Below are 13,419 nucleotides of genomic sequence, written 5' to 3' on the forward strand. Positions count from 1 at the left end.
TTATAGTTATTCTAAAATCAAGTACAAAATTTAAATATAACTGGATTCATGATATCACTTGAATCTACCAATTGTACAAAGCAGAAATGTTATTGAAATAAAATTTGAACTCAGAATCAATTTAAGACCTCCAAATGCCAACTTAATTCATAATAATTTTTAGTTGCAGATTTATATCAACCTGACAATGCCAAAATATTAATACTTCAAAGGTTATATTACACTATAAAGGAGACACATTATATATTTTTTTATTTCTTTAAGGCATATTTATATCTGCTTTCTATGAAGACTCACTTCTTTTTCCCCTTATCCTGGTACCTGTGTCCAGGCATATCACAACCTAATTTTGTGCTAAATCCTTATGTTAGCATTGAAGTTATTTTGGTTAATATCATGCTTTCATAAATAAGCTAATGTTAAAGTGAGATGTATCAAAATACTTTAATGTTATCATAAGAGATACTAGAACGGGAGTTCTTGCTTTATGACATAATTTAGATTAAGCAAACATCAGGCTAACATCATAATTATATTTTGTAGTCAAGCACAAGAAAAGCTTTATCTATCCACCACTGTACAAAAGCATTATTTAAAAGACAGCATGTTATCATCTATATAGTCATATAAAGGGACCAACAACCAGAATTACAAAAGACTTTCAAGTTCCATCACCATAATTAAGTAAAATGCTTACTGCTATCTTTCTGACAAATATTTCCTAGACAATGGTTGAAGATTATACTTTTTTTGATGTAGCAATAGAATTTAGACACTGAGGTCTATGTTAAGAGACAAAAAATCTCTAAGTCAACTCATTCACTTGGACACGATAACCTTACTGTAAGTAACATTTCCAGTGATAACCCACAGAAATCTTACAATTGCTTTTCTTAGGAAATTTGGACGGATGCCAAAATTTCAAGATGAAAATAATCAATTATTCAATATTAAACTTGTGGCTACTGTATAGTATGATTTCTATCTGCATAAAGTAAGATTTTTTCTTACCTAAATTTATCTCATATTCAAATAGGGACCAAACTATGCAAAATCTATCCTGTTTGAATATAAAATAGAGACAAGATTTCAGTAACTTTTTCACAAACCCAGAAAAAAAATGTTAAATCACTCTCATTTCTAAATAAATTATCTTCATGCTAAAAATACATGATCATCTTCTTGTTTTCTATTCTTAATGAAAACAGAGTACAGCTGTTTTCCATATTAAATATCAGGACATTACTAAAAATAAACTCTTCTCTATATTTTACAGAGATTTGTTTGTTTCAAGTCTTTTTTCCCTTTCCAATCTGATCCTTTTGAAATTTTTGTTTCTGTTAACTCTGTTGCTAATAAGACAGAAATAAGCATGCATAATAAGCAAAACAAGTAAGGAAATAGAAATCATGAATATGATAATAACATAAGCATGGCAAAATTTAATTTACTATGGTTAAATGCAATTAGGTAATTGTTAACTGCTTATACATCCTTGTTTTATGTACATATTTAAAATATTTCCACCCATAAGTTGGATCATATAAATACATACATTTCTAGAAGATTATAAGCTTATGATTTTAAGGACTAAAAAATTAGAACCCAAAAATACATACCCATCATCAGAACCACTACAAAGAATTCCTTCGCTCAGAGGAGACCATTTAACATGGAACACTTTTGCAGTATGTCCACTAAATACTTTCAGTGGTTGATCAGAGCTGGTGGCCACATAATAGACACGAACATTTTTATCTTCACAGCCAGTTGCTATCATGTCTCTGAAACATCATCAATGGCACATTAAAACATGAAAAAAATTGATATTATTTGTTATGATAATTTTAAAATGTACACAGTTCTAATTTTTAAAACTACGATTTTTGCTTCCTTAATGAAGTTAGACCTAAAACTCACAGAAGTAAAACCATTATTCCCAGAAACTTCCTTAGTGCAAAGAGTTTTATACTCTTCTTTAGTCAGTTGAATTTTTAGTTTTTAATCTTAGATCAGAGATAATGGAATTCATATTTCTCTAAGTTCTTTTTAAAAATGTCCAGATTCATAACTTCTTGAATATTTCTCAGATCTTTATATTTCACAACTCTTGGGTCTTAACAAGGGTCCCCAATGGTGAGCAATTGAGATTTGCTTTCTTGCTGGTAAGCAAATTATTAATCACTACATGCCCTGACCACTGGTAAATTTTTCTGTGGCATGAGCACAAATTCCAGAGCTTCCCCTGAAGGATGCTGGAAAATCTCCCCACAGACCAGGGTTGTCCCATCTGACAGAAAGTCACAGTCTTGGTTTCCCAATTGTCTCTGGTGGTTGCACCAGCTTGAGATAGATGCTTTAACTGTTTGTTCCAACTAAGGATCCTCTGTAACTAAAATATGTGGATATGATCTTTTAATAATCTTTGTTTGTTATTCTCAAGCGAGTGAGAGTAAACTAAGCAACCATTAATATCTATTTACATCCTCGTGGTCATACTTGGAACACTGTTCCGAATGGAGTTAGGACAACTAGGAAAGAACTGTGGAAATCATGCCCGAAGTCTCCCTTCCAGAATGTAACTCCCTATGTTTAACAATCATACAAACAGCCCTCATGCTCTAAATGGAAGTTACACATTTTGGCCCAACTGTTTCCTCAAACTTCAAATTGCTAATTTTTGTCATGTGGGTTATAATACTTGCATTTATTTAAGCCCACATGCATAAATACACCAGTTTGCAAACTGGCATGCCAATCTGCATGTTATTACATCTGCCTAAGTCCCACTGACAAATGGGCCAGTCTTTACATGTGGGAAAATACACTTTGCATAATGCAAATATTTACATGTATACATGAGTATGTTTTTATATATGTGTATATGGACACATGAATGTAAAATCTTAAAAATTAAATAATAAACATTCAAGGAATGTACATATAGATATCCAAATTATAAATTCAGAGATATCTTATGAATAAACTTTTGTAAGTTCAAGGTATTTTTCACATCTCTTAAGGGGCTACGTAAAATATGGATACTGCTATTCGAACATTTTTAAAAGGTTTTAAAAGGTTTTTAAAAATAAAAATGAAATTTATTAGGTATACTTGGTAGTAAGCATAAAAGTTAAGTATAAAAGACCTTTTTTTTAACCAACAAAACATATTGCATTAATATCTACTTTTTATTTCAACTGGTCAAATGCTTACTAACTTTACAGAACAGAGAAATAAGAATGTGGAACTGTTCTACTAATCAGATACAAGATAATTCTATCCATTTGTATACTGAAGAAATATTTTTTAAATTTATACTTTCTTCTAGGTACAGAGAGGGTTAGAAGCACAGTGTTTTGCTAAGAATATACTGCTAAAAATAGGTAACACAGTTGCTGATCTCATGTACCTTACATTTTAGAGGGCGAGACAGCAAATTTCCAACTAAAATTTAATTATGGTTTTTAAAATTATATGTACTTATATTACTCATATGGTTAATCATTATGTGTCAAGTAATTCATAGTTGATTTTTTTTCATCATGATAAGTGTACTCTTCAATATCCATCCCATATTTCCCCCATCTCTTCACCCACCTCCCTTCTGGTAACCATCAATCTGTTCTCTACAGTTAATCTGTTTCTTGGTTTGTCTCTTTTTGTTTTTCTTTGCTCATTTGTTTTATTTCTCATATTCCACATATGAGTGAAATCGTATGGTAATTGTCTTTCTCTGACTTATTTTCCTTAGCGTTATACTGTCTAGCTCCATCCATGTTATTGCAAATGGCAAGATTTCATTCTTTCTTATGGTTGAATAATATTCCATTGTGTATTTATACATATATATACCACACCTTGATTATCTATTCATTTTAACATTTGCTCTTCCAACCCATTGAGCATGGAATGTCTTTCCATTTCTTTGTGTTCAATTTCTTTCATTAGTGTTTTATAGTTTTCGGAGTACAGGCCTTTCACCTCTTTGGTTAAGTTTATTCCTAGATATTTTAATTGTTTTTGGTGCAATTATAAATGGGATCGTTTTCTTAATTTCACTTTCTGATGCTTATTAGTGTATAGAAATGCAACAGATTTCTGTACATTGATTTTGTATCCTGCAACTTTATAGTAGTTTTTTGGTGGAGTCTTTAGGGTTTCCTGTATAGAGTATCAGGTCATCTGCATATAGTGAGAGTTTTACTTCTTCCTTGCTAATTTGGATGCCTTTTATTTCATTATGTTGTCTGATTGCTGTAGCTAGGACTTCCAGTACTATGTTAACTAAGAGTGGTGAGAGTGGACATCCTTGTTTTGTTCTTGACCTTAGGGGAAAAGCTCTAAGCTTTTCACTATTGAGTACCATGTTGGCTGTGGACTTTTCATATGAGGACTTTATTATATTGAGATATGTTCCCTGTAGGCCTACTTTGCAGAGGGTTATCATGAATGGATATTGTACTTTGTACATTTCATCGATTGAAATGATCATATGGTTTTTATCCTTCCTCTTATTGATGTGAAGTATCACGTTGTCTTGCAATTATTGAACCAACCTTGCATCCTAGGAATAAATCCTACTTGAAGGTGGTGTGTAATTTTTTAAAATATATTGTTGGATTCGGTTTGCTAGTATTTTGTTAGGGACTTTTGCATCCATATTCATGAGAGATATTGGCATGTAGTTCTTTTTTTGTGGTGTCTTTATCTGGTTTTGGTATCAGGGTGACACTGGCTTCACAGAATGATTTTGGAAGGTTTCCTTCCATTTGTATTTTTTAGAATAATTTGAGAACAATAGATATTAACTCTTTTTTAAATGGTAGAAATCACGTGTGAAGCTGTCTGGCCCTGGACTTTTGTTTCTTGGGTGTTCTTTGATTACTGATTCAATTTCATTGCTGGTGACTGGTCTGTTCAAATTTTCTATTTTTTCCTGCTTTAGTTTTGGTAGGTTATACGTTTCTTGGAATTTATCCATTTCTTGTAAGTTGCCCAATTTGTTGGCATACAGGTTTTCATAATATTCTGTTATAATTGTATTTCTGTGATATTGGCTGTTATTTCTCCTCTTCCATTCATTATTTTGTTTATTTGGGTCTTTTTTTTTTAATGAATCTTGTTAGAGGTTTAGCAATTTTGCTGATCTTTTCAAATAACCCAATTCCTGGTTTCATTGATCTGTTCTATTGTTTTTTTTGTTTTGTTTTGTTTTTTAGTTTCTATTTTCTTTCTTTCTTCCTTCCTTCCTCCCTTTTAAGATTTTATTTTTAAGTAATCTCTATACCCAACATGGGGCTAGAACTCAGAACCCCTGAGATCAGGAGTCACATGTTACACTAACTGAGCCAGGTAGGCACCCCTCTATCATTTATTTCTGCTCTAATCTTTATTAATTTTATTTGTTACAATTACTTTTATTATGTTAAGTGCTCCCAGGATATCATAGAAGAAATTTACCTAACATGGGGGTCAAGAAACACTTTTCTGTAGAAGTGATTTGGTGCAGAGAGCTGGAGTATAGGTAGGTGTTACCTATATACAATACAGAAGGGTTGTACGGTGTGGGGTGTGGAACAGAATCCCAGATATAGGGAGACAGCATGAGGGAAAGCTTTGGTATGAAAATGAGCTGACTAGTTCAAGAAACTGAAAGCCAATGTGCCTGGAATACAAAGAACAAGGGGGAGTCAGGCTTGAAATGGCATGACTAAAACACACAGGAACCAGATTATACAAGGATTTCCCTGAGGGGCTCCTAAGATTTTGCATTTTACCCTACAATCAATGTAAGCAATGAAATGGTGCACTGAGATCTGGTTGTTAAATACTCTGACTTCAACATAAAGAAGGTAGGGCAGGGAGACAAGGAAGTGGTGACGAAGAATATGAATTCTGGAATTGATTTAGAAGGTTTTTGAGGAAGTCCAAAAGCAAACAAGTATTACTGGTTTATGGCAGGGGAAGGGAGTGGTCAGAAAAAGAATATTTAGATGGATGATATCACAGGAATTGATGGCCGACTGGAAATTGAAATAGACAGATGACAAGGTATAAGAGAAGAGGCTAAGGATTTTGGCTTAGGCAGCTTTGTTGTGAACATTATCAGGCCACTTAGATGGGGAATCCTGGGGGAGGAGCTGGGCACGAGCTCACTTTGCATAAAACCTCTAACAGTGTGTTATAAATTCTTCTATATTACTGAAAAAAAATATATAGATCCATCATTTTGTATGTGATTTGACTCAGAACACAAGTATAACAAGGTTTTAATATTTTAATATGTATATTTTCCACTTACAATATGGAAGAGCATAATTTCACATTATTTTCACAATATCTAAAGAAAGTTTGAATCTTTAAGTATAACTTACATAGCATAAAGAGAGGTTTGAAATGCAAGATTCTTGGAAGTGCAGTGACTTGAAGGATCAATTTTAGTGGGGGCTTGACTTGGATTGATTTTTAAATCTGAGCTGATTTTTACATGGTAAATACTAGGCTCATAAGCAAGGATGACCTTTCAAAACTATGTACATAAATTCTACATTTTAGGAAATCATCCAATGTCAAGGCATTAGCATTGGGGGTGGGGGGTGGGCAATGGAAAGTTGTGGCGGAGTAATACCATTGGCAAGATTCCTAAAAGGGTTTAAGGAAAGGGCTACATACACTTCCATGGTAGAAGCCACATACAGATGAGACTAAATTTCCATTTTTTATTAGTTAGTCCTGTGCTTCTTCCTAAAGCATCAGCTAACATAAACAATTACAAGGCTAGACAACAAGAACATTAACTAAATAGTGATGAGTATTACCTGTGAGAATAACATTAAACTTCATGCTTATTTAAAATCTCAGAAATTATAATTTATCTTTGGAAAAAAAATTCTTACTTGTTGTTTTGGCTCCAATCACAACCAAACACCGCAGCTGGATGTTTGTATTTGTGTAGCACTTTACCATCAATTGTTCGAACAATACTGAAATTAAGTATAGTATGTTAACAGAAAAAAACATTCTAAATACATTGTTCACAAAAACAAAGCCAGAATTGTATAATTCAAAAATAAGTTTTTTAGGATAGAGACCTTGTCTTCAAAGCACAGAGAACATTTAAAAGTACTGAGTAAATGATATTATCAATTATGAGTGAGTATATTTACATAAGACAGTATTAATTATGGCAATCTACTTAAATTAATTTGAAGGTGATAAATTTTGATTTAGAAACTACTCCTTATAAAATATTTTTAGGAAAAACATACTTTTTTTAAGATTTTATTTATTTATTTGACAGAGAAAGAGAGAGAGAGAGAGCACAAGCAGGGGGAGTGGCAAGCAGAGGGAGAGGGAGAAACAGGCTCCCAGCTGAGCAAGGAGCCGGACGTGGGGCTTGATGCCAGGACTCTGGGATAATGACCTGAGCCGAAGGCAGATGCTTAACCAACTGGGCCACCCAGGTGCCCCAGGAAAAACATAGTTTAATACATACATTTTCAAACAATGCTATAACTAACATACGCATTCGATTTTCAGCTTCAAAATTTAGCAGTTCAAAATTTGTATTTTGAACAACTCATTTATAATGCAAGTTGCATGTACTATTCCACCAAGTCAAGGACACATAAGTTGTAACATTGTTGTGGCATGTTCTAAGTGTATAACTAGCAATTTAGAGAATCCCTTCTCCCCCAAATATATATTTTAGCTGCAAAAATTAAAGAAGCTCTAATACCCAACTATATCATTGCCATAACACAGGGCAATTGATTCCAAAAAGGAAAAAAGAAGAAGCTGTGTATAAATTAATGTATTACAGGGTTTTAAAAGTCTTTAGAAAAGATCCTCTAAAACAACAGTAGGCCAGACTTCTGAGGCTACTGGTGGTGACCTATGCTTACAAATGTTAGTCATTACCTGTGGTATTTATCAGACCAGTGGTGTCCTGAAAGTACACGGTAAAGCTAACTGTGTATCACCTTATCAAAAAACTCTGAGGCACATCTTTCCTATTTTGGTATTTATCAATTAGCAAAGAGTTCTTTTCAGGGAAAAAAAATCACTAATTTGCTTATTTCTGGAAAATTTCAACTTCCTGGTGAAGATCTTTGGTTTCCATACGAACTGTCTTTTTCACTGAAATTAAAGAAAGGATGAGAAAATTGGGCCGGGTACTGCAAAACCCACCAGGAGACCACCTCTACTATGTTTGCAGCAACCGTGCATGTCTATACCGCCTGTCAAAGATACTACTACTTAGAGCAGCCCAATAGCTCAAAGGCAATTCTTCCCTTACATATATTCCTTGGAAACCTACTTTTTCCTGGGACTTAACAGAATTAAGAGAGCACTTATTTCTGACACAGAAGGTCAGAGACGTTAGGCATTTCCCACATGCATTACCTTAGTCCTCATTGCAAAGGCTGTTCATCCTTTTATAAACAACAGCATCTACAAAAGGTGAACAGGTTTCTAGAGCACTTGATATCTCTTGAATCACTTGTAAAACTGAAATCCTCAAAAATATGATGAGGATTAATTAGACTCTTGATGAAAAGTTCTTAAAGTTTCTTTGAGGCAATTCACAGTATGTTAGTTACAACTCTGGTAGTATCTTCATTTAGACAGAAATTACTGGTTTATTTATTTTAAACATCACCGCACTCTTCAGTGCTGATTTAGTACTGATACGGCAACACGGCATGTGCCCGTATGGGCTTATACGCTGGTGAGGGTTGGTGCAGCCGTGCAGATGGAATCGCACTGACTACTCTGATGTATGTGCTAACATGACACAATGGGTATTATCAATACATCTTTCGTAAGCAGTGTAACTTCATACATAGTACTTACCAGAAACCATCACCACTGCAGGTGGCTATTCTTTTGGAGTCTTTATGACTCCAGGCAACGCAGAATATTCCACTTTTTCCATGCTTCAAAAAATGCAAAATACCTATCAATAAAAAATAATTCACCCCTTTTTTCTCTTATTTATTTACTTCTTCTAGTATTGCTTTTCCGTTAGGAACTTACTCTAGACGATGCTAACAGAGTAGTACTACTATCAACAGCAGGAAGAGGAATATAAAAGCTATCACACTTAAAAAACAAACCCCCTGTGTTAAGATATCAATTAAGCGGCTCTATTTCTGTTTCGCAGACACTGGTAGAGAGCCAGGATCTGCGGAGGAAAGCCGTGCTTAATGCCTTTTCCAGAAGTCCCAGTGTGCAGAGGAAGACAGGGATCTGTCTGCTTCCTGACCCAGTGCTACCACAAGTACAGTGTAAGAAACACTGCAAGCAATTGTTATTACTGGTTGTTCTCCTAAATCTCAACGTTTTCTATCTTATAAAAACAAAGGAGAAGGATTTAAGGCTCTTCCTGTGACACATCAGTCTATTTGACCCGTTCCTCTGCCTTCTTGGGACTGGGGAAGGAAAGGGTTGTAGTCACAACCAGTATGAGGAGCCTTTGTAAAACCACAAGGAATATATTATACATGGGAATGTCATTCATCCACTGGGACATGGGTGAATAAAGGTTGCAATCAACCCATTTCCAACTTTTATTTAACTTTATAGAGCAGATCAGTTTTGGCTGCAGCTAAGGAGAGACTAAAGTGACTTTTTACCTTGAGTTTGAAGGCGACTTTACTAAAGTGGTCTCTAGTTTGCTGTTCTTTCCTCTTTGGGGGTTAAGGGGGGTAGCTGTATAAAGATGGGCACAAAATGCGGTAGTCTCTACACTCACGTAACTGAAGGAGTGGAGGCCTCCCGTCAGCTTCGTTTAGCCCAAGAAAAATGCAACTTAGGGCTTCTAAGACCCTGCATCTCCTTCTGTGAGACACACGTAACTCAGTTAATTACAACTGACCTTGCCCCATAGTTATTACCCTAGATTTAAGTACTTTTTCGATCAGTCTCGACTATGCTCCTGAATGCTGGGAAGACATGAATGGGTGTGAGAGACACACCCCTGATGCTAGGATGCCAGTCGCCTGGAGTCAGGGTGGGGCCGGGCAGTGCTGATAGGCAGATATTTGAGTTCTCAAGAGGCCAAGATGCCGCAAGACGAGATCAACAGAAGTGACACCTAAGGATAACATCTTTGAATTTAGGTCAAAAGTTTCTCTCAGATTCATTTCTTTTCTTTTTACGTGACTATTACAGAATCAGTGCTGTTCTTGATGGGAGGGCAGAGGGCAGGTTGGGGGCACTGCTGAACTGAAAGTATTGTTATGTAGAGAAAGGGAGGGGAGTAACTACACAGGCCTTTGTCAAAGCTTCCTCTTTGGAGGGCAAAATTGTTTACTGGTGTTTGGTAAAGTTTTCCTAATACTCTGCATTTCCCACATTACTTTAGTGTCCCCTAGATCAAAGCTGCTTGATCCTCAGAGGAAAATCAGTTTTTTGTATAAATGGCTTTAAAGTCTCAAATATAAGCTATTTTCAAATAAATTATATATTCAATAAACTCCAACAGTAGTCATTTGAAATTAATGAAATTTCAAAAGAGAGATCCTTTCCTATTTCCCTTGATTCATATCTAACATATTACAATGAGATTACACGCAGTTTCCAAATATTAGTGGAACTCAGTAAAATGTGGGATGACAATTTAACTCCAGGCAGAAGTCAAGTACAATCTGTATGATTACAAGCAGGAAGAGGGGAGGTTTTAGTGCTTGTCATGGAGAATTTGAGAGGTGGAAGGAAGTCCAAGAAACTGTATAATCCAACTTCACCATCTTACAGGTGAAGAATCAGGTTCAAGACGTTAAAGAATTCTCCCTATGTGAAAAGCTAATTGTAACAGAATTTAGACTGTAATTTGGAACTTGTTCCAAGTTTAGTCTTTTTACAACTATTAAATATTTGCCCAGATAATTTTGTGGAAGATGATTCAGAATTCCTTTGAATCTCTAATGCAACTTTAGGTGAATTCTTGTATTTTAGACCCATCTACGTTTTTCAGAATTCATTTCAACATGTGTATGTTCTCTTGGATTTTTTTTTCCAAGTGACAGAACATAATGTCACCTGGTGATTATTAAATTAAGAGAGAAAAGCATTTACAAAACATGAGGCAGTATAAGACATTATACTATTCAGCCAGTAATAAATACACCTTACCTCATTAAATCGTTGCACCATTTTGCCCTTTTTAACATCCCAAATAAAAGCACCATTTCGGGAAGTTGCTCCAGCAATACAATTTAAATCACCTTAGGAAACAATTTGTTAGTCCTTATATGAAATGTTTGCCACACATGTAATTCTTTTCAAAATATCATTTTTGAAAAAGACTTGGAATTTACAAAGTAGTTTTTTTAAAGTTTTTTATAATGGAAATTATCAAACGTATAGAAATAGAGAATAGTATAATGAATGTACCATCATACAACTTCAACAATTATCAAAATATGATCACTCTTGTTTTGTATATAGTCCCTCTTGGGTTTCTTTGCAGCAAATCTCTGACATTCTATCATTTCATCAATAAATACTTCAGTACAAATGTCTAAAAGACTCTTTCATTAACATGACCAAACTATCACAATCACAAATAAAAAATTATCAATAATTCTTCAATACTATCACATATCCAGTCAGTATTTACATTTTTCTTTACACTGCATCTAGTAAGGTTTTTTTTCTTTCTAATTAGGAAAACATTTCTAAAAGCAGAACACATGAAAAAATTCAGGTTTTTAAAATCAAAAACATAAACAATGCTCTTTGTTTTTAAGAAATAAAAAAATCTGTGAAAATCAAAGTGCTGCTAAGTTAGTAGATGATCTAGTACTTAAGAATTTCTTGCAAAGCAGTCAAAGAAGAGGCTTTCTCCATTAAAAAAAGGGAACAGTTTTCCTGTGCTACCTACAAGTAAAACATGGAGGAAATACTTTGTGATAAATGATTATAAACCTAAAAAAAAGTAAGTCCTTATCGTATTTCTAGTATTTTCATTCTGCTCCCCTTGTTGGGTTCTCAAATTATTGAGGAGGAGTTTCCATATTAATTTGTACTTTTTTTTTCTTTTCCTGTGGTTGCTATTCTAAAATTACAGCAAGTTATGCAATCCTCTATCCTCTACTTCCATCCCTATCAACCTTCATTAATCTTTTAAATTTTATCCATACTTAGCTAAAAGTAGTGATTCCTCAGTAACCACATTTCAAAAAAAGAATTTCCATTTTCCAACATTTCTACTTTCCCGAAGCATGTAACCCGGGCAAGTTATTCAACCTCTCAGACCCTCTTTAATAAATGTTGGTAATCACAAAGCGTCACATAGGGATGAATAGGAAGAAGGCAGCAGGTAAGAGATCTGATTAGCTCTTTTCGTGCCTCACTTCTTAATTAGTGAAGTATCTTTTTTTTTTAATTGGCCTTGTATCCATGATGGCCCTAAGTATGTTCTGCTCACAGAAACAACTACTGTCAGAGTAAGAGGTGGATCTTCTTTTACTGGATCCTCTCCTCATTGTGGGAGGAGAGGGATAAATAAAACAGCACTAGGTTCTTCGCCTTTTTTGTATCACGGACCGCTCTGAAAATCCGATTCCTATGATAATCTTTGACAGACACAGGCATGTACACACATACGCTAAAACTTTTATGCATAAAATCCAAGAGATTCCCAGCATCCCTGAAGACATCAAAACCCCCCAACAGCCCATAAATTCAAGGCTAAAAATCCCTGTGCATGAGAAGATGATCTAAAAAATAAGCTATATCCTGGTTATATGTGGTTTTTAAATTAATATGTTGTCACTAGGACAAATAAGAAAAGCACTCTATATACTTTATAAAGTGAAAAATTCATTTGGGTGTGCAAAATGATATAGGGAAATAATGTTTTTTAAAAAAAAGTCAGAAGTTTCAAGGACATCTTTTTTCTCCTTTAAGTACGGGAAGGTATAAAGGTAGCATTTTTCTGAGATCAAACAAAAGGTCCTATTCTGGCATAAAAGTTCTTCGATATTACAAAGGTAGAATTTATATCGAGTTACATGATCAAAATTGAACTGTGATTATATAAAATCATTCATATTCACAAACATGTGTCAGGGAGAGATACATATATTTTTTTATTTTCATGCATTTGATTCACATGAAAATTTTAAGGAAAACTTTTGTCCCATAAAATGTGTTATACCTTGAAAAGCATAGATATACAAATGCAGCTAAAATTCGATGGGTCAAGATCATCCTTAAGGATGGGGTGACCGGGGGACAGGTATTAAGGAGAGCACATGTTGGGATGAGCACTGGGTGTTACACGCAACTAATGAATCGTTGAACACTACATCAAAAACGTATGATGTACTATATGTTGGCTAACTCAACATAATGAAAAAAGTAAATTTAAAAACTTTAAAAAATTTAAAAACAAACAAACAAAAA

General features: G+C 34.4%; 1 protein-coding gene across 4 annotated transcripts in view; it reads right to left on the minus strand.

The window, feature by feature from the left end:
- WDR17 (WD repeat domain 17) overlaps positions 1-13,419 on the minus strand; it is a 105,214-nt gene that overhangs the window by 30,292 nt on the left and 61,503 nt on the right. For all 4 annotated transcript variants that reach the window (XM_035004297.1, XM_035004298.1, XM_035004300.1 and 1 more), the window contains 4 exons: positions 11,143-11,234; positions 8,860-8,942; positions 6,900-6,986; positions 1,620-1,784 (listed from right to left, as the gene is read on the minus strand). In XM_035004297.1, coding sequence (XP_034860188.1) covers positions 1,620-1,784; positions 6,900-6,986; positions 8,860-8,942; positions 11,143-11,234 — 427 coding nt within the window. The remainder of the gene's footprint in view (positions 1-1,619; positions 1,785-6,899; positions 6,987-8,859; positions 8,943-11,142; positions 11,235-13,419) is intronic.

Source organism: Mirounga leonina, unplaced genomic scaffold (genome assembly GCF_011800145.1).
Source record: "Mirounga leonina isolate KUSES-001 unplaced genomic scaffold, KU_Mleo_1.0 Mir_128, whole genome shotgun sequence".
NCBI lineage: Eukaryota > Metazoa > Chordata > Mammalia > Carnivora > Phocidae > Mirounga > Mirounga leonina.